Below are 26,241 nucleotides of genomic sequence, written 5' to 3'. Positions count from 1 at the left end.
GTATTGTGTTTGGTTTGCTTGAGTTCTGTCCACTTTGGGGAGATATGGGAATAAATAAATAAGAGAGGAAGAAAACAAGGGGAGGAAGGTTCTGTAAAAGAGAGAAGAATGTAGAGAGGAAGGTGCTAAACTGAGTGAATTTGGGGCAACTGCTGTGCAGTGACTGTAGTGCGATTTTTGAGACCAACTTCGAGTCAATAATCTGCAAGGGTTTGTAAAAAAGAAGGAAAAAGGGACGAAGGAGAGGAGAAGTTACGAGAAATTTCACATTTCCATTTTTTTTCTTTGGTTGGCTTTTTTACCCCAGATATCTACCTTTCTTTCAATTCATTTTATTCCTTCTACATGCTCAGCCAGTAAATGGATATGATGAGCCACATTGATTTTAATATTAAACTAACCATTTTTTTTATACATATTTTAATTAAAATAATAAGCTAGAGATTGTCAAACGAAGGACATTATGTATCATGATGATATACTCTACATTAAACTTTCATTTAGTGAAATAACAATATTTATTTCAAATGGAATTCGGGAGGCATTGTGTTGTGTGTCCGTTGGGGTATTTTCTGAATCTATTCTAATGATACAAACCATTCATATTGTAGAGTTTGTTGAGTAAATCATTCATACAAAAACTCAAATCAATTATAACGAGACCAAATTTATGTTTGAAAAAAAATAAACGGTTAACATAATTTTGATAATTTTTTTAAAAATAATTATGATCCGATCATGGAGTTACACATGTCTGATTAACCTCATTTTTTATGTGAATGATATACTCAACGAATTCTATAATATAACGATTCAAATTATTAAAATAAAGTCCATACAAACCTCAATCAGGTCATTACAATAGGGTGTTATGACCGTACCCTCCCCAAGTCCATTCTAAAATAGTGTGTATTTTGAAAATACAAATTCACAAAACAACATGAATTTGGAAATTTTTTAAAAAAATTGCTTGAATTTCAGAAATGTAAGTTGACCCCGCTAGCTTAGCCTAACAAGTTGAGATTTAAGACTTACTTTTTGAATTTTTTTCACTTTTTTTCCTAGTTACTTCATAATTTTTGATGAACTCAAGGGCCATCTAATAGGCAGGTGGTTCAACAAGTTGGGCCGGGCTTCAAACCCACCCCAAGCCCAATCCATGCCGCATTCAAGATAGCCCGACTGGCCTAGGGTCCAGGTTTAGGCGATAGCCCAACTTGCCCAGGGTCTAGGTTTGGGCCAACCGGCTCTAGATTTGGTCGTGAGCCTTCAGACCAAATAATAACCCTTATTGTTAACGAAACTGTTATATTATGTTTTAAAAGTGCAATTTTATGAAGATACTTAGATAGGAGAAATAAATTTAAAATTATTTTGTTTGGTTGATTTTTTTTATTTTTTATATTTAATAAAAACAAAACTAGTTCGATAAAAAAAAATAAAAAATAAAAACGCTTTTTATTTTTCTGTGATTTTATATTTTGGGGTGAATAATTTTAAGAATTATTAAAACATATTTTTTATGTTTATTTTTGTCAAAATAACTTTTAATTTATTAAAAAAAATTAACAAATTCTGAAACTAAAAGTCACAAATCCTCACAGGAGAGCACCGTCCTCCCACTTTTTATTTTTTATTATGATTTTTAACACTTACGTCTTGTTCAAAAAAAAAAAAAAAAAAAAATCTAATTAACGTCATATGTTCCTAATCTTTGAATCAAAACATGACGTCAAATGTCTTCTAAACTTAGCTGTTTTGTTTTTCCATCGGTGGATTTTTGTTTTTGGTATAAAGATTCAAGCAATCAAATAAAACCCAAAAGTTTGAACCATGTTTTTTCTGTCAAACATGTCTTCAATAACATGAATTTTATCATTGGCGTTGTTTGGTTTTAATTTCAGAATCAGTTTTTTGAATTTTTTCAGAAAATATAGAATTTATTTTGAGAAAAATATTTTAAAAATTTTAAAAATGATGAGTGATTTTGATTTTATTATTTTTTTCATTGAATTAGTTTTTATATTTTTCAAAAAAATTTAGAAAATAGTTTCTGAAAAACAAACTATAGGCTTTCACCAAAAAGCTTATACCCCAACTGGTCGTCGGCTTGGGCCTGATGACCCATTAAGCCTGTCCAAACCTACTTATGATTTGTAGGCTTAAGATAGAATGCATGCCCACAAATTCGGGAAGGGCAAACTTTTTAGGCTTTATTATTATGTGGGTGGGCTTTTAGAAGAGTGTTTCAAGCCCAGCTCAGGCCCAACCCATCCATAAATCATAACACATATATGTTTTATATTATTTAACTTTATTTTTTTTTTAATGAACATAAATTATAGGAGTATATCACTAGTCATATGAAAGAATTGATTATCCTTTCCGAAGTACCAAAAAAAAAGAAAATAAAGAATTGATTAGAAAATTTTAACTACCAACTTTGAACAGGTTAAAGAGGCACCCATACCATTAAATTAAAGTAACTATATATATTAATTTGATAATAGAATAAAAATATTATATTATATTCATGGGATGTGGACAAGCTTGAGATTTTTAAATAGTGTTTGGTAGAGTTTTAGAATTATGATCTGATAATAGAATTGTATTTTGAGTTTGTGAGTTTTGAAATTATTATTTGAGTGTGGAAAATTTGTTTGGTTATAAGTTTTGAAAATGGTTTTAAATTGAGCTTGAATTGAGTGATGTCACATATGATATTTGATATAAAAAATTATAACTCATAACCAAACACACAATCCAAAATTTTATTCAAAGTTCTTAAAAAATTTTAAAAAAATTTCACAAATATTTTATTACATAATATAAACATAATAGGTGCAAAAAAAAAAAAAAAAAAAAAAAAACTGAACACTATTCCGGTCAACCGACCGAACGACCGGTGGGATGATCGGTTAGCCCAAATTTTTTCACCTTGAAAAGAGTTTTCAAAAGTGAGTATGAAATTAATTTTTAAATGCAAATAAGCACCACACTCAAAAGTGAGTGTGGAACCATATTTTGAAAGCTCCACCAAACGGAGCTTTTTTGGGATGGGTTTGGCAATATACTATAGGCCCGATTTCTGATCAGACTGAATTTGGAAAATTATTTTTGATTGTAGGGATTAGAGTATGTGATTGAAATTATTAATTTGTGGATTCAATAATTTTGTGTTTGTTTTGAAATTTTGTTTCAGGACTATTAATCTAATGGATAATTAATCTAACAAATTTGTAAGATTATTAGTAATGGAGTAGATGTGAGATTATATATGCTGAGTTAGAAAATAAAATAAAAAGATTCTTTTACCTTTGACTAAAAATTAAAATATTTATTATTTTTATATAATTTTATATTTCAGAAGGCTAAAAATAATTTTTAAAAATTTAAAAATATTTTTTGATATTTATTTTGTCAAATTAGTTTATATTTAAAAAAAAAAAATTAAAAAACAAACCAAACATGGCCTTTATATTTTGTATTTTTACTTATTTATTTATAATTTTTTTCAAAACCACTTTTATGAAGAAATTTTGATAAAGTAGAGATTGTGAATAAACATTTATGAAGGGTAAGATTAAAAAAGAAGATAAATATAGCTGTAATCTTACATTCATATATTTTATTATCTAATGCAAATCAAACAATGAATAAGAATATAATTTATTCTACTAATCTAATTGAATAATGAATATTACACTAATTTAATGAAATTATTAATATTTTCACCATTAACCTTATGAATCAACCATAACGTTTAAGTATTATTGTATAGAGCAGGCCCAGCCATGTCCACCCAATAGCTCCTAGAGAAAATCTTATCCAAACTGGGAGGTCTCATAAGAAGCTCTTCATCCCAAATGAGTCCTCATTGATTAGTCTATTAAGATTTGGTTGTATTATGAATTTAAATAGGGATTTAAAAAAGGAAATAAATAAGTTAGAAAAAATAGAGAAGAAAAAAGAAATAAAAAACTTAAATTTCTAAATAAGTTAGGAAAAATAGAGAAGAAAAAAGAAAAGAAAAACTTAAATTTCATTCATATATATATATATATAATTTACTTTTTTCTTAATTGTGAAGAATAAAATAACAAAGAGGAGAGAGCAAGAGGGAACGAAAGTGAGAAAGAAAGAAAGAGAAAGGAGGTAAGAGGAACTATACACAAAATATATTAACACATATTTTTACATTTCTATTATAATATTCACATATTTATTAATTTTGTTGGATCATTTTAATATCTTTTATTTATTTAAAGGTTATAATAACTTCACATTACAGAATGATGTTGATATGGATCACATAGTCTCTCTTGCATGGTCTTTTCGCCTATAATGCATCTGTGGGGAAAGAGGTTTGGAAATACTCTTTAGATCCTGGGAGACGTTAGTGATCCTCAGCTAGTCATCTGAAAAGATACAAATACTCCGGTCGGGGGTGCCGGAATTAGCACTCCGACGGACAAGTCAGTTCAGACTCTCAGGATAGCTTGTTTACTAAGTTAAGTGAAGTCATTCTTGCATACATTTCTTAATCCATTGTTCCTGTATTTATACCTGTTCCTTTTGATCCTCGGGGCCAGGGCCTACTTTTTAATCATTGTCCTTTCTATTATTCGGCTCTAAGGATCTACACTTATTCGGCACATGTATTGTATTTGGCTTCCCATTCTCGTAGGATACAGCCGATTAATATCAGTCTTCTAAGGTACGCACCTTCTGATCTTGCCATTTTTTCGGCTCCCACAATTGCCCCCCAAACTCCCCATTGACGGTAGTTAATCGGTGTGTTTGGTCTTGAATTGGAAAAGTCAAAATAGGTCAGGCGGTTTCACGTGCCCCAATACAGATGTCAGAACGCGCACACTTTTTTGGTCATCATTACACTTTCCCGCCTCATTCGTGCGTCTCGTGTTTGTTGCGATTTGAAATTTCAGTCCTTTCGAGTGCACATTTTGTCGAGTGTTCGAGACTCTTGGACCGCCAGCGAGCAACCCTTCTCTGACTCACGTTTTCTGCAACTCTTCTCCGTCTATCCTTGCCCCGTCTACTCGTAAGTCTTCTTCTCTCTTCTTTGCAACCCTATTTTCTGTTTGTCATTTTGATTTCGGCGGAACCTTGAATCCCCGCGAAAATGGCTAAACACTTGAAAGACCTCCTTTCTGAGGGTTGTATTTTCGGATTCCGGTGACACTTTTCCATTCCCGACGATGTCCACTTATCTCTTGTAACGGACAGTACTCTTGATATGGAGAGGGAGGATCCAAATACGATCGTCTTCTCTCTCTTATCTATAGCGGAGGGCGGAGTCCGTTTTCCCCTACATCCATTGCTTAGGGCCGTCCTTCGCTATTGGAGTCTGATTCCTTCTCAACCCAACGTAAATTTCTTTCGAATCATTATGGGGGTGATAAAGTTGAACCGACGCCTTAGGATCAACCTTGGCATTCCGGCGATTCGGTACTGCTACGCTTTGGCCAAATCTTCCGGTCGGCTGGGGTGATACTTTCTCAGGGCCAAGGACACTGACCATCACTTGATAACCATGCTTGCCAGTTCTGGTAAGAGAGTTGACGACGTAATGGTCAATGTCCGAGGTAATTGGGAGTTCGGTGAAGGCGAAGACTGCCTAGACCCTATTCCCAGACGGAAGGGTGATCCAGGTTGCCATGTAACGCCTTGTGTTTGTTGATCTGCCTTTTATTCGGCTTTTTTCCTTTAATCACCCCTTGCTCTTTACAGGTAACAGATTGAAGAAGATTCTTTCCTCAACTGACGACGCAGTCCTTGAGGAAATTAAGTCTGCACTCAGATACTTCAGCCGTCCAAACGTACAAAAGCAAGGGAGAGCTGCTCACATACTCCTCCGATACGAACCTACTTATACTACATTCTCGGCCGTGGACGGCATTCCAATTCCATCCGGCGATTAACACCTTTCGGCTCTTCTTTTTCCCAGCTTCAAGAGCCTTAGACAAATTGGCCTCGAAGATTTGGATTCGGGGGAAGACGCGGAGCCGGTGGTAGAGATAGTTGCCGAACCAACCAGAGAGGTCGCTGAGGAGGCCGAAGAGGTTGACAAGGAGATATGCTCGGCGTTCGAGGCTGCCGGACTTAACCAGCCTTCACCGTCCACTTCGGGTCGGGCAGAGTTTTCTTCTGGAGATTTTTTGCGAATTTGGGAGACCTACCCAGCGATTTTTCCGAAGGTATGGCTGGGGAAAGCCTTACGCAGATGGTGCGAAAGAAAAATGCCGAGTGAATGGCTGCTCAAAAGAAGGCCGAGGCCGCCCATTCTGAGCCCACCGTGATTAAAACTTTCGTACCCGTTATTGAAGAGACGGCTCGGGTTGCTGCGGCTGAAGCAGGGAAAGAGGTTGAATAGGTCATTGACGAACGTCTGATTCCGGAGGAGCGGGGCAAAAAGCATAGTGGCGAGGGAGAGACTGGGTCGGAGATTAGCCCTGCTTCCAAACGGCCTCGTTTAGAAGAGTCGGATGTAGTTGCTTCTTTTATTGTTCGGCCAAAGATCAAAGATACGCCGATTTCTTCTGACGCTTTAGCCAAGGGTTACCAATCGGCTCATCAGTGCTGCGCTCGCCGATCGTGAGACGGCTAGTATGTTTGCAATGGAGTCTGCGAAGGGGAGGGCCTATGAAAAAGGTTTTCATGAAGGCCGAAAAGTTGGAATTGAAAAGACCAAGGAGAAGCTTGCCGAAGAGGTTTGCCGATGTGAGAATCGTGGATCTAGGCACGATTGGATCAAGGCATCTCAAGCCGCGAAAGCTTTTCGAGCGTCGGGCATTGATTCAGCATCGCCACTCTACCACAGTAAACATTTGCCGTTTTCCGCTTTTGAAGTCGAGAAAAGTGAGGATGAGGGTGATGCCATATAAGAATACGCATTGTAAGGTTGAATCGTAATAAAAACTATGTAATTTATTGTTGGATTGAATAAAAACGTTCTATTATAAATATTCCGTCGTAGTTCGTATTCAGTATATACGTGTTTCGTTTTATTACATGGATGTTTGAATGAATGTACAAACATTGATCGTATAGTGATACGTCGGCTTATAGGCGGGGTCGGCCCAATCATGATGGCCGTTTATTCTTGAATGTGGCCACTGTAATTTCAAGAGGCCAAAAGCTAGTTCGTGGAGTGGCTGTGGCAAATTCCAATCGGTGCGGGGTCTAAATGCTTGGTCGGTTGGATTGATAGCGCTGCCCCTGTCCCAGTCAATGCATGTGTTCCAAAAAGCCGTTTGGGTACCTAGGCCGTGGTGAATGTCAACCGACGTTCGTCTCTTGGGGTTTTGGTGTTAATGAAATTGCCTCGGGGTCACTGCCAGCATTTGAAAATAAATGGAATGGACTCTTCGTGCCAGTGATCTTATTAATATAACACCATTTGTTGCGTGGGGTTATATAATATTGTGGATGTAAAATAGAGTTTCTTTAACCAGCCAAACTCGAACTTTGGCCAAGCTTGATGCCGCAATGGATCGCAGCAGAGAATTCTCCGGTGTGGGAGGTAGGTCGTTAAAAAAAGAAACGGGAGGCGCGTCAGCCTCCAAGTCGTCGAAGCAGATCGCCCCGAAAGGAGACACAATGACCGTTGCCCTTAACCTTCCTTGTCTTGGATCTTGGCCTTGACATTGTCGATGGTGTCAGAGGGAGGTTCAGAGATACGCTAATTTGGGCACGGTTGGATCAAGGCATTTTGAGCTGCGGAGGCCTTCCAAACGACGTGCATTGATTCGAGGCCTCCGCTGTATCAACGTGATTAATTCCCCTTTTCGCCTTAGAAGTTAAAGATAGATATTGAAATGTTCGAACGTGGATTGCGTCTATGTAACAATTGTTTGATCAAATAAAAAGTTTTATTTCAAACATTTGCGTCTTACTTTGGATTTTTTTTTTTTTTTTTTTAGCTAAGCACCTTATTTCTAATGTTGGCATGTGTTGTTTCGTTTTGTTCATGCCGAAGGGTGCTCTGAATTCGGAGGTACGATCTACCCTAAGGTGTTACGCGTCAGAGGCGCTGTGAATTCGGAGTCTTAATCGACCCAAAGACATCTTGTGCCGATGGGGCTCCGTAACCAGCGTTTCGATGCGGAGACTTTAATCGACCCCAAGGTGTAATGCACCAGAAGGGCGCTCCGAATCCGGAGTCTTAGTCGGCCCTAAGGTGTCATACACCAAAAGGGACTCCGAATCCAGAGACTTAGTTTGGCCAATCGTGATATCCACGAAGGGCGCTCCGAATCTGGAGTCTTAGTTGGCCCTAAGGTGTCATGCACCAAAGGGGGCTCCGAATGCGGAGACTTTAATCGGCCCTAAGACATCTTGCTCCAATGGGGCTCTGTAACCGGCGTTTCGATGCGGAGACTTTAATCGGCCCCAAGGTGTAATGCACCAGAAGGGCGTTTCGAATCTGGAGTCTTAGTCGGCCCTAAGGTGTCATGCACCAAAGGGGGCTCCGAATCCGGAGACTTTAATCGGCCCTATGGTGTCATACACCAAAGGGGGCTCCGAATCCGGAGACTTAGTTTGGCCAATCGTGATATCCACGACGGGTGTTTCAAATCTGGTAGTCTTAGTCTGCCCTAAGGTGTCATGCACCAAAGGGGGCTCCAAATCCGGAGACTTTAATCGGCCCTAAGGTGTCATACACCAAAAGGGGCTTCGAATCCGGAGACTTAGTTTGGCCAATCGTGATATCCACGAAGGGCACTTCGAATCCGGAGTCTTAGTCGGCCTTAAGGTGTCATGCACCAAAGGGGGCTCCGAATCTGGAGACTTTAATTGGCCCTAAGGTGTCATACACCAAAGGGGGCTCCGAATCCGGAGACTTTAATCGGCCTTAAGGTGTCATACACCAAAGAGGGCTCCGAATCCGGAGACTTAGTTTGGCCAATCGCGATAGCCACGAAGGGCGCTCCGAATCCGGAGTCTTAGTCGGCCCTAAGGTGTCATGCACCAAAGGGGGCTCTGAATCTGGAGACTTTAATCAGCCCTAAGGTGTCATACACCAAAGGGAGCTCCGAATCCGGAGACTTAGTTTGGCCAATCGCGATATCCACGAAGGGCACTCCGAATCCGGAGTCTTAGTCGGCCCTAAGGTGTCATGCACCAAAGGGGGCTCCGAATTCAGAGACTTAGTTTGGCTAATCGTGATATCTACGAAGGGTGCTCCGAATCCGGAGTCTTAGTCGGCCCTAAGGTGTCATGCACCAAAGGGGACTCCAAATCCAGAGACTTTAATCGGCCCTAAGGTGTCATACACCAAAGGGGGCTTCGAATCCAGAGACTTTAATCGGCCCTAAGGTGTCATACACCAAAGGGGGCTCCAAGAAATGAACTGAGGGACGAAGAAAAATGGTTTGTATTGCAGAAGTGATATATATACAAGTAACAAAGCCCACAGGTCGGGTCAGTGATAGGGTTTTCATAAAATCTCTGCTTGTGCCAATTGCGGGGAGCTACGGATTTCTTCAATGCCATGGGCTGTCGGGAAGCGCACAAGCTGATGATAAGTGCTTGGAACGGCCTTCATAATATGTAACCAGGTTCGCCCCATGATGACATTATACGGCGAAGGGAGCTTTATGACCAGGAATTCTACTTCGACCGTTCTGGAGCCCGCTTGAACAGGTAATATGATCTTCCCTAATGGGTACTCAGGATTCGTATTAAAGCTGAACAATGGGTGAGGCGCCGAAGATAGATCTGACTCATTGAAGCCGAGTTTGATGAAAGTTTTGTAATACATAACCTTTGAAGTACTCCCTAGGTCTATGAGAATACGTTCAATGGTGAACCGTTTTACGCGTAATTTGATGACCAACGGATCGATGTGGGAGGCTGTTGTGCTGCTAAGATCGGAGTCATTGAAAATAATTGTCGGAGCTTCTCTGGGCCATTTGGTCGGAATACGTTGCTTTTGGGAGATTAGATGCGATTGAATTGTGTGCACGGTTGGGGACACAGGCAGGCTGTAGATTATATGGATCACGCTAAGTGGAGGTGAGTCCTGCCTCAAGGCTAATGCCTGGATTGGCTTTCCCTTTCTCACGTACTGTTACAGTCGACCGTCTTGCACCAGTTCTTCCAGGTGATCCTTTAATGCGTAACAGCTCTCGGTTTCGTGGCCGTGATCTTTGTGATACTCGCACCGCCTATCCCTTCTTCTCGTGTTGGGTGGCCCCACCATCTTTGACGGCCATTTGAAGAATGAAAGGTGTTGGACTTTGGTCATTATTGCAGTGATTGGTTCTGACAACTCTGTGTACTTCTTGTCGGCACGCCTCGAGCGCCTGCTGTCGACTTGCAGTTGTTCATTAGTCCGGTGGGAGCATTGATCGCTTGATCAGTGAGAATCTCGCCTTTTGTCTCGTTTAGCGTGTTGCCGTGGCTCAAGGCTCGGAGGTGGCATGGAACTTATTGGTTGAGCACTTTCGAGGGGGGCTATTTTGTTGGACATTTGTCCGGCTTTTATTCTCAAGGCATCATCTTCCACTTTGCAATACTCTTCAGCTTTCTTCATCAACGCCCAGACTGTTTTGGGGGGTCTTTTGGTCAAGGAACTGCGAAGAACACTGTCAGGATGTAGTCCCATTTTGAAGGCGGTGATGACCATGGAGTCGTTGCAAGCGTCGTCGACGAGGTTGAAGCACTCCCAATAGCGCGCTGAATACGCTCTAAGCGTTTCTCCTGACTGGATCTGCATAGCCCAGAGAGAGTCGGCCTGTCTCGGCTGTACCTCGTTGGTGATGAACCTGGCCCTGAAGGATTTCTGTAATTGATGGAAGCTTTTGATCGAAGTTGGCTCCAGCTTGTAATACCACCTGACAGCTAATGGCCCTAGGCTGCTGGGGAATATTCGGCACATGAGGGCTTCGTTGTCTACATGTAATGTCATGGCCTGCTTGTGGTGACAGATATGATCAGTGGGGTCTGATTTTCCGTCGTAAAGAGTGAATGACGGAGCTTTGAACTTCTTGGGCAGGGCCGCCCTTGCGATCCGTCGGACAAAAGGATCGTGCTGGTCTTCTTCGTCTGAACTGCTTCTTCTGCACTTGTTCCTTGTATGTAGACTCTTTTCAGAGGAACTGGAAGTTTCGGATCGTCCCTTCTTGTTGAGCTCCGTGGGTGATGAGTTGAAGTCGCTATCGGTCTCCTTTGGTCGGGCTCGAGGTTGTTGTCCACCTGCCGTCAGAGGTCGTTCGGGATCTTGGCGCACGACTTCTTTGGATTTTGCTACTTCCAGGGCCAAATCTTGACGAAGACGTTCATTTTCAGCGATCATGTTCTCCAGCCTTTGTTCATTCTGCTTTGCTTGTTCCATGATCGCTCGCATTGTCTCTTGCGCTGAAGTCGTTGGTGAGTCGAAGTTCAAGACGCGTCTTGCAGCGATGGTTTCCTTTTCGAGCATATTTGCTGGAGTGAGGTCATCTCCCTGTGCGGTCTCGTCAGTGGCTATCGGAGGATCTTCAGTCACGTCTGCCATGGATGCATTTGAGTATTCCCACAGACGACGCCAGTTGTGGGGAAAGAGGTTTGGAAACACTCTTCAGATTCTGAGAGACGCTAGTGATCCTCAGCTAGTCACCTGAAAAGATACAAATACTCCGGTCGGGGGTGTCAAAATTAGCACTCCGACGGACAAGTCAGTTCAGACCCTCAGGATAGCTTGTTTACTAAGTTAAGTGAAGTCATTATTACATACTTTTCTCAATCTATTGTTCCTGTATTTATACCTATTCCTTTTGATCCTCGGGGCCAGGGCCTACTTTTTAATCATTGTCCTTTCTATTATTCGGCTCTAAGGATCTACACTTATTCGGCACATGTATTGTATTTGGCTTCCCATTCTCCTAGGATACAGCCGATTAATATTAGTCTTCTAAGGTACGCGCCTTCTGATCTTGCCATTTATTCGGCTCCCACAGCATCGATGTCGTTATTCAGTTACAAGATGACCAAGATGTAGAAAACGTTGACAGTTCGCTTTGTAATGTACAGTCTGTCACATGTCACATAAACAGGAAGTCCGACGAGTCGGATGTGGATGATGAACCAGATTTGTTGGCCAAATTCTGTCCCCATGCCGATAAGGTTTTTTTGTTTGCTATGTGGGCTAATGAGATTCAACATGTTAGTCAATGTTTTGAGAGGGGTTCTTCTAAATTCCGAATGGTTCTGCGCAAATATGCGGTGGAGTGTGGGTTTCGTTTTAAATATGTGAATAATGATTCTATTTGGATTACAGTGGTATGCATGATGCGGGAATCTAAAGGATGCATGTGGTCTTTACATGCATGTGTCTTAAATGCCAATGGATTTTTTTACCTTTGTAAGTGGAATAACGAGCACATGTGTGGTATGGCTGTGCGGACACCCAAAAATCCGAGGGCTGGTTCTAACTTAGTGTCTGGTGTAATCGCCGAACGAGTATGTGACAAACCACTCACACGACCTACCAATGTTGTGTACAACTTGAAGAAAGATTACGGATTAGAGGTTAGTTACCGAGTTGCTTGGTTAGGTGTTGAAAAAGCTCGCAGGAAAATGTTCGGTGCACACTCCATTTCATTTAACCAGTTACGGTGGTATAGTAACATAGTTATGGATACCAACTCGGGAAGTTACATCAACATGGACTACGATGAACAAAAAAACCGTTTCATAAGGTATTTCATATCATTCAAAGCATGTATTGATGTTCAACCATTGTTGGCCGTTACTTTTTTCGGATGTGACGTTCCTCAAAGGGAAATTCAAGGGGAACTTGCTAGCGGCCACTGCAAAAAATGGTAACCAAGGTATGTTTTATTACTGCACAATTGTGCCACACTGTTATGGTTTGTTATTTAATTTCATTTCACTCTATCCATTTTTTGCACCACATGGTATTTTTTCCTACATGTGATGTGTCACACAGTGGAGTGTGTGCCCTTATTACATTCACATGCCATTTTCCTCATATTGTTTGTCTAAACCCATATACAAAACGAATCGCAAGACTGTTCCCTTTAGCCATCGCAATCGTTGATTCAGAGAACTCGGTCAACTGGTCCTGGTTTTTGGGACATCTCGCGAACGTAGTAGATGGCCATAGAACACTTATGTCCGTATCGAACTGATATACTGGATTGCTGGAATCAATACCCATCATATTTCCTACCGCGCATCATGCATTCTGCTTACGACATCTGCAACGTAACTTACAAGACAAAATGCGATATGTAAACAGTTCATATCGATTTGGGTTGTTGGCTAAATTCCGACTGTGCGCATATGCCCAACGGTGACTACTTTCAACCATAGTTTGGAAGAGTTCGTCAAATTCGGCCGTAAAGTCGCACCAGCATTCTTAAAGGATTTTCCACCGGAGTGTTGGTTGAATGCTTTTTTTTTTGGTAAACACTATTAATCCATATTAATCACATATACATTATGTTTATGTTCTGTTTACTCTAAGCTGTCATTCTTTAACGTTGTCAACTTTTTTTTTACATCATGTTCTTGTTTATTCCGCTAGTGGTTCACGTTATGGCGAGATAAGTTTAAATACCGTCGAGTCATTCAACTTGTGGATACGGGATGCAAGATACCTCCCAATAACTCAAATGATCGACAATATTCGGACTCAAATTATGCAGTAGATGGCCAAATGAAGGCGCAAGGCAGAAGTGTGGCATGGTGTTATCTGCTCAAAAATAGAATCTCGTTTGGTTAAAGCATACAACAAAGGTAGATCGTGGCTTGTAAGTCAATTAAATGATGATTTTTACGAGGTTCACTCGTTCCCATCAGTAATGGTTGATGTTGGGAGACGTACATACTTATGTTTCCAGTGGCAAATCAAAGGATTCCCGTGTGCTCACGCAATGGTTGCCATCCACAACAACAACAAAGACCTGTATGAATTAGTCGATCCGTACTACCATGTTGCAGAGTATCGATCTTCATATGCACACAACATAATCCCTATTCCGACCATCGAGAAACCACCATTCAACGCCGAAGATTTCGTCATACAACCACCTATTGTCAAGAGACCACCAGGAAGGCCCAAAAAAAAAAAAATGGATGCTTTCTAGGGGGAAACAAGTGCAACAAATTCGGTGTAGTCGGTGCCAATGCATGGGGAACCATAACAGGAAGACATGCAAGGAACCAATTTAGGAATCAAGTTAGGCACATAGATTACTAATATTTACTTCTTTTTTCAAAATGTTTTTCTTGTAATAAGTGGATGTGCCAAACAAACCCATTCAGCATGATGTGCTGATTACATGATTCATATTTATCAATTTTCATAATCTTGTGAACAATCGTCAAGTTCCATGTTTCGCGTATAACTCATGATGCAAGTTAGCTCATGATGTATGACATAATGTGTAATGTGTGTGCTATTGGGAAACCCACAATCTATTGTGTGTGTGACATTGATGGTATGATTTGGTAAATCTAATCCAATGATGCAATTGTATATGTGGAAATGTGTAATGTGTATGGTACAACTGTTGCGAGTGTTAGAAATACCCCAAATACGTTCCCCCCCACCCCCTATACCACAAACCCACCTGTTCATAATTTTCAATTTCCCAACACACTTCTACTTCACACCCAACATCCGTGTTCATCATTTCCAATTTCCCAACACATATAGTCAACAGGCATGTAACTACGCACATGTCCGTGTGACAAATTACATTTGTGAAGCAAGAAACAATATTCCATTTTTAATTATGTACATATACTCAATAAGCATTTAACTTTATACATGTACCTTCACTAAAGATACACTTAAATTGTTTTACACATCAATACGATACATTCATCAAATTCACACCACGAATTCCCACAATATACGTCCCAAAAAAAAAAAAAATACTTATTTCATTTCAAACACATGGTAAGTATTCCACACCAACAGTATACAATACACACAAGAATGCATTCACAATATCCAAAAAACAGCTATACAGCCTACCATTCAAAAATTTAAAACAAAAATAAATAAACCACCTTTCTAACAAAAACTAATACTAGCAACATATTGTTCACCACTATATGTACCCAACAATTTGGCACATATCAAAAAATCCAACCAATCAACCACTACCCAAACATATCTACTCATTCACTCCCCGAATTGGATCATTCACGAAAGACTTGACCATGTTTCCACGCAACACGCTACAATTAGTATCTTGCAGTGACCGATCCACATCGCAATGGTACACGTATTGCCGCATTATAGCACATACAATTATCTCACAATCAAGCCTGCATACGAAACCAATTACGTGCAATCAATCCCATGTTCAACAAATTAACTATAGTGTACCCAAAATTGTGTGACACACTTATTTTGCGGGTCAAGGATTCTCTGTGATAAAAATTTCTTTACATACTATAACACTACTAAACATAGTATGTAAAGAAATTTTGGGACATAGAATCCTTGGGCAGTGTTTGTTACATAGTTTTAGAACTATCACACAGTTATAGCCATGCAGCGGTGTTTGTGAAATAGCCCAAACACGTTTTCCCACCTCCTTATGCCACGCTATAACACATTGCATAGTATGTTGATAACTCATGATGCAAGTTCACACGCTTTTGTACGTTCGCAATGTAAAGTGCAATGTGTTACATTGTGGCACAAAGAAATTTTGGGACACAGAATCCTTGTTCAACAAATTAACTATAACATTACTACACATATTGGCTTACGATTCCGCTTTCTTCTATAGGCACTGTGTGACAGCCTCCAATGGGTAGCTGAAATCTGCCTCAATGGTACACTCATCCATTCCAAATGCACGCAATGACTGCTTCATAATGTTAGTCACACATTCCTTCTGCCACACAAATTACAAAACTAAAAAAAACTCATCACAACAAAATCAAAGTGCCAATATTATCTCACAACACACAACACATATACTGCCAACTGATTTCAATGCTTTCTAGAATTACAGCTTCGGTGTAATGCACGTCTGTCTGCACCGAACATTGCCTCATTGGATTGTAATGCCTCCAACTCCCATAATCAGTATCATACACCACAAGTGTCCAGTGCGCGTCATGGCAAATCAGGAAATGGATGTATCGGCATGCACTACCCTCAGTTACATTCCTTCTCACATACTTCTCCATCGCACGGGTGTCCTTCTTTTGCACCATATCCTACAACACATTCAATAACCAAATCACACAATTGTAAAAATTAACAAAAGCAATCCATGTTCACACACACCCAACACTCACCAGGCAAATGCTACTGAAGAAGTAGGACTTGTCCGCAATATCATCATTTGCATACATTCTATCTTGCTCAGTTTTCAACAACTCCGCATACACATCGATCACCTGTCGTGCACCGAAACCAAGTTTAACATTTTTCAAACAAACACATTATGACAACCAACTACCACCATAATGCAAATGGTAAAACAATAATAATCAAACCAATCAAAATGAATAAAATAAATAAAAAATTGTGACAAAACACAATAATGATAGCTCACATTGCCACGGACACTAGGTTGCCTAACAAGATCCTTAACATCATTAAAGTACACTACCACGACATTTGTACTGCCAGCCCACATGACGGCCCTACAAACAATGTAGATCACAAAAATCAGTTCAGCTCATGTTCGCATAAACAATTACTGTAATGAATTAATTACATACCCGTCGCCGTACCGATCATAAGCCATGGTGATCTTTGCCTTCTCTTCAAGCGTCATCATTTTCTAGACACCCAATCGATTGTTTATATCAAATCCAGACCACTTTTTATCAGGCAACACAAATTTGTTGACATCAATTACAGCATTATCTACGACACATTTGTTCTTCCCTCCAACTTTACCCTCTATCTTGGCCGTTTTATTACAATGACCACCCAATAACGGGTACTCAAACTCTGGAAATTTATGCTCTTTTCTTTAATGTTACGCACAAACGAATTTTGCACATCCACACCAGTAATGCCCTCCTTCATGTACAGTACTATTTCTGTATCAGAGTCATACATGTTGTTATTGCTCGGTCCATTCACCTGCAACAGGTTGGGATCCACAGACACGTTCGCATCACCTCCCACAACACTACCTACACGCCCTTTAACTGCACGTAACGGTATTGCCCCCCAAATTTCTGCCCCACCAATTTCAAATCTATCTCTGTCAATGCCACTACCGTAACAACCACTATCTATCGTTCAGAACGCTTAGGTCACATTATGAACATCATTTTCCACCAATTGGACTTCGAGAACTGCTATTTTTTCCCGCAATTCCACATTATCCTTTTTAACTTCCCCACCTCTTCTTCTTTCATTTTTAGAACACAACGAAACTGTAGCTCGACTTTTTTGCAACCCTTTTCGGAAGTTCGAAATAAGCCCTACAATTCGGACTCCCGCGGTTCTGAATCTAATCTTACAAGTGCAATGTGAAATTGATAAACACCAAAGAGTCCAAACCCGACAAATCTTTTGAAAAATTGATTTTGAATCAAATTGTCAAAAATAGACTGCTTTACTAGATACAGAGTCGCCATCTAAATATTTTTAAAAAATTTAAGAAACCCATGACTTGTGCCAAAGGCCACGTGTCCGTCATTACCAAGATTGTCTTGGCTCGGGAACTTAGGTACGAGAGGGAAAGGTCATGAATTGAGCACCCCACTCGCCCGATCAATGATCGGCTTCTACTAATCATGATATGAATCTTATGTACATTATATGCTCTTGTTTCAGTTTATTAGGGTAGCGTTACTATGTGATGCGCGCACACACAAGTATAGACTAACTTTGTAAGTATTGGAACATCTCGAGTCATGTTTGTTTTGAAAATCATTTCGAAATATTCACTACTTGAAAAAGTGATATAAACATTGCTCAAATTATTCCAATTCAAGCAATAAGCCTTCATCCGCAGGCATTCAAGTAGTTATAGCACTAAAGTACTTAGCCTCATGGAAACCATGCTAGACATGGAAACATTCACATACATGCGATATGTTAAAGCAAATAAAAGCTTACCTAGTACTCCAAGCTAAAATGAGCAAAAGAGTTAGAAAAAATGCATGATTCCTAACTTATGCAATATGACTAATGCAACATATGCGATATACAACTAATAGGCTCAGTTACTAAACATTGCATATGAATCATTGAAATAGCATGTAGTCTACTAAGCATGTATTCAAAGAAGTATTGAAACAACAATATAGATTAGAATGATGAACCAAGCCTCGGTGCATGTAATACGAATGGATGCAAGCATGAGTTATGCTAAACGAAACATGATGTCCCTAAACTAACCATCATAAGCAGTTAAATAAAAGGGAGAAAGACGTGAGGTTGAAAGACATACACATTATTACATTGCACTCTCATGAAGAAGAGTCCGAATGAATAAACTAAGCTAATTAACTAATTAATTAAGCTAAACTAATTAGACTAAAGTTAATTAAGCTCATTAATTAGAATAAAGCTAATTAAGCTAATTATTACAACACTTGAATTAACTAACTAGTTAACTAACTAATTAAATAATTACAACATAAGTGCAAAATAAGTAATTTAAACTATGCAACTAACTACTACGCCTCGGGAAACGAGGGATGTTCATGCGCATGCACAGTTTTCACCCAAAAACACCGCTGTTTTGTTTCTGAATGCCTCCATTTGCATAGTTGAACACCAACATTGTTGCTCACTCTGCTCTGCCTTACAAACCCACTGCTAAATTTTGCATCAGTGGCCGGCTGACCACTGGTAAAGACTGTCGACCACGTGTCGGCCAACAATGGTAGTCTATCGACCATGAAAAGTGGCCTACCGGCCACTGCTGCATAGGTTCATCTTGCTACAACAGAGCACATACAGGGCATCTTCAAAGGTTTGTTTGCACAACTCTCCCCTTCATTTTCATGAGCAAATCAAAGAAGTGGAGCACTTAAGCCACAAACCACCAACTCAAGCAATTTCATTACATGATGGCTTGTGACTCAAGATGTGCAATTTCAATAAATGCAAAACAAGACACAAACCTTCTTCCTTTCATAAATGATCAAGGGAAGAAGTTGACCTTGGAGACTTGAATCATTTCATCATTAACAAGTATGAAATGGTTCAAGCTTCCATGTGTTCAATTAACGTTCAATTGAACACAACCAAATTATTATCTTTCTCACTTTTAGTTCCAAGTTTTAGTTACTCATTTTAATTTACCAACCATTCCTTAATCCAATTAAGTCCAATGGTTAATTAAAGTCCTCTAATGGAAAGAGGGCTTAAACTAAAAGTTTTCTTAGGCATGAAAGAGACATCATACCGTTGGTAATGAACCCCTAAAAGGGATTAAACCATTAAGCATGACATCTCAAACTCATGCTTTAAACAAACAATTTGTTTGAACCACTTTCAATGCAAAACAAAAAACCAAGAAAGGATGGAGGTTGCAGAGATTATTAATGCTGAAAATGAATGAGAAAAGCATAAATAAATGCAATCAACTCAAAGGAAATGGTGTCTAAGGTCTAGAACACCAAACTCATGAGGACTATTACACTACAAGCATGTAAAATAAAGCTCAAATGCAACTAACAGCCTAAAACAGTGCTAAGACAGGTTAAAAGTAGTCCTAAAACATGCTGGAATTAAGACAAAAAAGGGTAGAAAAATAAGCTAACACACAGAGAAAACTAGGCTAGTAAACAAGACACAAGTCCAAATTTGAACTTCAAAACATGATTTTGGCCACTGAAAAAGCTCTAAAAATCAGTTTTTAAAAACTTGGGAAAAGATAGTTAAAGGGTGGGAAACACAAGGGCAAAGGTCTCCAAAACAAGGTATAAAGAAGGGCTATCAACCCCTTAACCTTTAATGACCTTAAACCCAAGCTTCAGCCCAAAAAAACACAGAGTTTTGACAGCCCAAAACAATGGAAAAATAGTAGGGATCAAAGCAAATAAAACAAAGCTACAAGCAAAGTCTTATACCTCTTGAAGAGAATAAACAATTCCAAGCAACAAAACAAGCAAACAACGCCCTCTAGAGCTCAAACCAAGCTCAAAAGTAACTCAGCTCAAAGGTGAAGAGATTTGATTATGGATGTATAGGCAAAGGTTGAAGAATTATAGGCAAAAGTATAGAGAATTGGTAGAGAGAGAGAGAGAGAATTGTAGAGAGAGGAAAATCTTTAAGCTCAAAATTTTTTAACCTTCAAAACAATATAAGGGGTCTTATATATATAGAGAACCAAGCAATTCCCTTAAAAACATCTAGCCCTACATATGGGTGAAGATGCATGCATCTGTGCAAATAGCTAGCACAGCTGGCATGAAATATCTGTAAACACACTGGTGGTCGGCAAGCCACATCAGTGGCCGACAGCTCAAAAGTGATGGTTGGCAGCCCAAAAGTGGTGGCCTGTGGCTGCAGGCTGGAAAAGCTAGGCTTGGTTCAAAACTGAGACAACAAAGGTATAGGGTTTGAAAGGCTCAAAGTTGTGGCATTCCGCTGAGGATTTCGAGCACTTGGCAAGCATATAAACTCATCATCGGGTGTGCATGCAAGGACGTCCAAGTCGTACGGGCCGTCAAAAATGGGGTGTCTACACAAACCCACCAACTATATTAACGACTCGCATCTCATTTGCACTCTTTAACTTTGTTGCCTCTTCTTCAAGCATTACAATTTTACTATCTTTGCTTTTGTTATCCATCTCTAGTGATGCTACAACATTCAGTGCTTCTTCAAGTTTGGCAATATCCATCATGTCATGCATTCGCGCACTTGTGGGTTCACGCATATAGACTCGACTTTCTTCGCGCCCCCTTTCGGAGAGCTCGAATTGGTCTTACAGTTCGGACTCTTATCACGGTTCTGAATCTAATCTCACAAAATGCAATGTGAGACTAATAAACACCAAAGAGTCCAATCCAGCAAATCATTTTAGAAAATCGATTTTGAATCAAATAATGCCAAAATTGGATTGATTTTCCAGATTACAGAGTCGCCACCTAAATATTTTATTTTTGAAAAATTTAGGAAACCCTGACTCGTGCCAAAGGCCACGTGTCCGTCATCACCAAAGTTGCCTCGGCTCGAAAACTTGGGTACGAAGGGGGAAGGTCCTGAAATGAGCACCCCCGCTTGCCTGATCAAAGATTGGCCTCTACTATCATGATATGTTGTTTTATAAACACATGCGTTCTTATTCCGGTTATTAGCTAACTTTACTACGTGACGCGCACAAGAAAGTATAGACTACATCACAAGACTTGGAACAATTCAACTCATATTTGCTTTCGAAAATGGTTTGAATTTGCCACCCTCAAGTGGGCTAAAATGCGGATTTGCCATCAAACATGATGGGCTTAAAACATGATTTGCCACTTCGCAAAGTGGGCTTAAAACATACATTTGTTTAATCATTCCAATTTAAGAAACAAAGCCTTCATCTACGGGTATTCATGCAGTTAATCAATTAAGCAAATAGCCTCATGGCAAGCATGCTATCATGGCAACATGGCAATCGCACTCATGCAAGCATGCTAAAGCATAAAACTCACCGAGTACTCCAAGCCAAAACAAAAACTAGTTAGAAATATGCATGATCCTAACTATGTAAGATGCCTAATGCAACACATGCAATATTCAATTAATAGGCTCGGCTACTAATATGGCATTTGCAACACTTTGATAGCATGCTTTGAAACACGTATTCAAATAAGTGTATTGAAATTGCAGTGCAGTTTGAATGATGTGTCGAGCCTCGAGGCATGCAAGACAAATGAATGATACAAACATGCAAGTATAAGGTATGCTAATTGAAACATAATCCCTAATCTAACCATCGAAAGCGGATAAATAAAAGGGAGAAAGACGTGGGGTTGGAATACATGCACACACGCATGCACACTTATTACAACATTATGCCCTCACGAAGGAGGGTCCGAATGAATAAGCTAAGCTACACTAAGCTAAGCTAATTATTACAAAACGAATTAATTAACTATTCTAAGCTAATTATTACAATACAATTGAAATAAATTAACTAACTATTCTAAGCTAGCTAAAATATTACAAACCAAATTAAACTAATTAATTACAACCCTTGTATTAATTAGCTACAACAAACTAATAAAGCAATTAAACGGCCTCGAGGGACGAGGGATGCATGCATGCTCGGTTGCTCCACCAAAAAATGCCTTTGCCTTGCCATCGGATGCCTCTGTTTGCACTCATTTGATCACCGAAAATTGTACCAACTTCCAGATTGCCTCTGCACTAACACAAGAACACAATTGCACAAAAATTCACTGGTGGCTAGTCGGCCACAAAAAGTGGCTGTCGGCCACCTTAACTAGCCGGTTGGCTAGTTTAAGTGGCCGGTCGGCTACCCTCATTTTCGGACTTCTGCTTTTGCTGCAACAGAGAGCAAACAGAGGCAAAGCAATGCATTTTCAAGAAATGTGTGTACTACTACCCTCCTTATCATCTCTCAAGCTCAAAGGAGTGTAGTTCTTAGCTCTTAAGCCATCAATCAAACATTTTCAATGCATGATGACCAAAGAGCCAAGCTTTTACAAGGTCAATGAATGTACAAACAAGACCAAAATAACCACCACCCGATCCAAACACATGCAATGCAACACAACATGCTTATCTTGTTCATGTCTTACTTGTCAAATTTTGTTTACACATTTTACATTACCAAATCATTCTTTAACCGGTTAAGTCCAAGGTGAATGTCCTCTGATGAGAGAGGGGTCAACCAAAGGATGACTTAAGACATGAGAGAGATCATGCCGTTGGTTAGTAGAAACCCCCAAAAGAGGATTAAAACCATTAAGCACAAGTCTCAATCTCAAGCTTAAACACAACCTTAAGGCTAACCAACCTCAAAGAAAATGGAAAAGTGAAGAAATGAGGGAGGTGGCAGATATTTCAGTGCTGAAATGGCATGCAAAATGACACTAAATCATGCAAGCAATACATGCACAACATGTTACAAAGCCTAAAACATTAAGCTAGCGAGAGGGATTGCACAACAACCATGCAATACAAGCCTTGAAGGGCCAAACTAACTCAAAACAGAGTTAAGACCAGTCAAAACAGTGGCCAAAACATGTTGAGATTAAAGCACAAAAGGCGAGAAAAATATGCTCACATGTTAGCTTGCAAACAAGACTCAAAGCACAACTCTCAAAAGCAATAAAAGAGTGAAACAAATGAGCATGTGATAGAGCTTTATATGCTGAAATTACATGTAAAAAGACACTACAACATGCAACCAACTCAAGCAAAGCATCTTTAAAGGCCTAAAACACTAAACTAATGAAGCCATTTGCACTATAACTATGCAAAACAAGACTCATATGACCAAAGCAGCTCAAAACAGACCAAAAATAGTCCAAATCAAAGGCAAAAATATACTGGAAATAAGCTAAGTTAAGCTACAAAAACATGCCACCATGTGATGCTAACTAGGCATGCAAATAAGACACAAGGAGGGGAGGGTAACCCCTCCAATTTTGGGCTTCAAAACATGTTTTCCACCACTGAAATAACTCTGAATTTCAGTGTTTTAAAGGCCCAAAAAGTTTGATTTAAAAGTTGTAAGAAATGGCACAAAAGGCTTTACAAGCTAAAGAGCAAAAAGGGGAAACAACCCCCTAGCTCAAAATAGGCTCAAACCACCATTTTAGGACTAAAAAATAGAGGTTTTTACAGTTGAAAACCAGCTCAAAAATAGTGTGAAGAGATGGCAAAACAAGCTTAAATAGGGTAAGTTCTATACCTTTGAAGCAAAGCACACAATAGGCACAAATCTGAGCTTAAACCACCATCTAGAGCTCAAAGGAGGCTCCAAGAGAGCTTCAAGCAACCTAAGCCCAAAGATGAACCACTTTTGTTAAGGGTTGATAGGTTAAATTTCAAAGTATACAAGTTTCTAAGCACAAAAGCTCAAGAGAGAGAGAAATCTAGAGAGAGAGAGAGAGAGAGAGAGATTTTAGAGAGAGCGGCTCCCAAACTTTCTAACCTTAAAAACAATAGAGAATGGACTCTATATATAGAAATACAAGAGCTCAAGTCAAAAATATCAATTCAGAAATATCTGGAGCAGTGTGGGAGACAGGTGGAGGATAATATCTAGAAAATTTGAGCTTTTTTCACAAGTGGCTGACGGCCAGAAGTAGTGGCCGGTCGTCCACTTGTGGTGGTCGGTCGGCCACTAATGGTGGCCGGTCGGCCACCAAAAATCTGCTTTTAGGCCCGATTGCAAACAGGCATATCTCCTTCATCTGGACTCCTTTGCAGGTCATTCTTGTGCCTAAATTGAAGCCCCGGAAGTCTTGTTTCCAATGGTGGAAGCCTCACATAAAAATTCCAAGTGTTCTAAGAGATATCCTTCTTTTAATGAAGACTGCTCAGTTTCAGTCTAACCGGATTGATGCCTAACTTCAACCAGCCATATCTCCCTCATCTGGCCTCGGCTTGAGGAGATTCTTGAATGTAAAATGAAGCCCCGGAAGTCCAATTTTCAACGATGGTGGCCTCATAGTTGAAATCCAAGTGTACAAATGGATAGGCCCGATTTAGCGAGGGCTGCTCGACTCTCTCTTAACGATTCATGCCAATCTTCTTCCCCAACTTGGTTTATTCTCTCTCCAATTTTCTTCAACTCCAAACCTCTAAATAAAATGTTTTAAAGACTTTTTCAAAGGGTTCACCTTTCTTTCATTCATTTTCACTTTGTCCTTGCTCAGTTTACCGAAAAGCGTAACATTTAACGAAATGCGAGCCTCGGAACATTGTAGAAACTTTTTCAAAAACATTTTGAAAGAGAGGGTTTTAAGGTCTAAAATCATTTTGGTCAAAATGGTTTTGGTCCAAAAAGGGGTTGTGGGTTGGGATTTGACGCTCTTCTTGCTGAAGAAATCGAACATTTGCACAAGATAGCCTATACTATCAAGTAAGCAATCAGTGGCGCCCAAGTCTTATGGGCAGTCAAAAATGGGGTGTTTACAACGCACAAGTTTGTTCTTCGTGCCGCACTTATCCCCATCATGCTGTTGCATATCCCCCTCATTGTGCGCCCTAGTTTGTTTACTGTTACCCACTTCAACAGTACCCCATGCATCCCACCATCACTTGTCGCAATTTGCTCCACCTCCATCTTAACAAAATGTTCATCAATATCATTTTCACCCACGTCAACATCATCTACGACTCCTTTAATCACTTTAACATCTATGCCCATCAAATCTCATTCATGCTCAAAGGATCTCAACCTGTCGACTTTTACCTGCATGGATCAAAAGCATACTCAAACGGTCACAGCCAAATGACGGTTATATGTAAACAAATACTGCATGGCATACCACACAAACAAACACATGAGCTATACCTGGAAACTGACGGGTCTAGAAAAATCCACCGATTGAGTTATACTGAGCAATGTCCCAAGGTCCTAATTTAAGAACCTGGGAAACATGTTATCGGTTACCGGCTGCACAACAATACAATGTTCGCAAAGCTAGTACTGCGTGACAAACAACAACCATTAGTTCATGTCTTACAAATATGAACAAAAAATTTACGTAACACCAACCAAAAAAACAAAATAGATACAAATAAACCTAGTTGCACTATGAATCATACCAGTAATGCAACCACACAGCTAGTCACTTTGCCCGAAGTGCGATGAAACTACTTTATTGATCTCATCAATGTTGTAAGTATCGCACCAGTCTAGTCATACATCCTAGCAGTATTAAGGTCATTCATGTAGCGAACAAACGCCCAACTTATTGTCTCCCTAGTGTTGGAGAAAAAAAGCTTCCCACAAATGTACAATGCTAACAACTTCGTTGCGTCTTCTTCATCTTGTCTTGTATTATCACTAACCGCCTCTAAGAATAATGTCTTCACAAGTTTAGACGTTACACGAGAAACATCACGAGCCCTACGCTGTATGAAGTCCGAAACTGGCCTTTGACCGGGTGACAGATCAATACGCCTCTTTCCGCATTGCAATCCGAATATTAACCTTCTGTCGCAGTTACCAACCTTCACATTCGTGCCACTAATGTTAAAAGCATTAATCCAGGGATTGTACGACTTTATGATTTTGAATATTAGGTTGTCACACTTTCTAAAATCGTTGTGGTTCATATTATTGATGT

The 26,241-nt window shown here is 39.7% G+C and overlaps 1 protein-coding gene across 1 annotated transcript; it reads right to left on the bottom strand.

Moving 5' to 3' along the window:
* Positions 1-14,754: 14,754 nt before the first annotated feature.
* Positions 14,755-18,001, bottom strand: LOC114265707 (uncharacterized). The gene is made up of 4 exons (XM_028206518.2): positions 16,557-18,001; positions 16,297-16,398; positions 15,760-16,215; positions 14,755-15,309 (listed from the first exon to the last, which is right to left on the bottom strand). The coding sequence occupies exons 1-3, from the start codon at positions 16,638-16,640 to the stop codon at positions 15,952-15,954; spliced, it is 450 nt and encodes a 149-aa protein (XP_028062319.2). The 5' UTR covers positions 16,641-18,001; the 3' UTR covers positions 14,755-15,309; positions 15,760-15,951.
* Positions 18,002-26,241: the final 8,240 nt, after the last annotated feature.

Source organism: Camellia sinensis, chromosome 5 (genome assembly GCF_055761805.1).
Source record: "Camellia sinensis isolate YWXY chromosome 5, ASM5576180v1, whole genome shotgun sequence".
Classification (NCBI taxonomy): Eukaryota; Viridiplantae; Streptophyta; class Magnoliopsida; order Ericales; family Theaceae; genus Camellia; species Camellia sinensis.
This window is presented reverse-complemented; position numbering and strand designations above follow the sequence as displayed.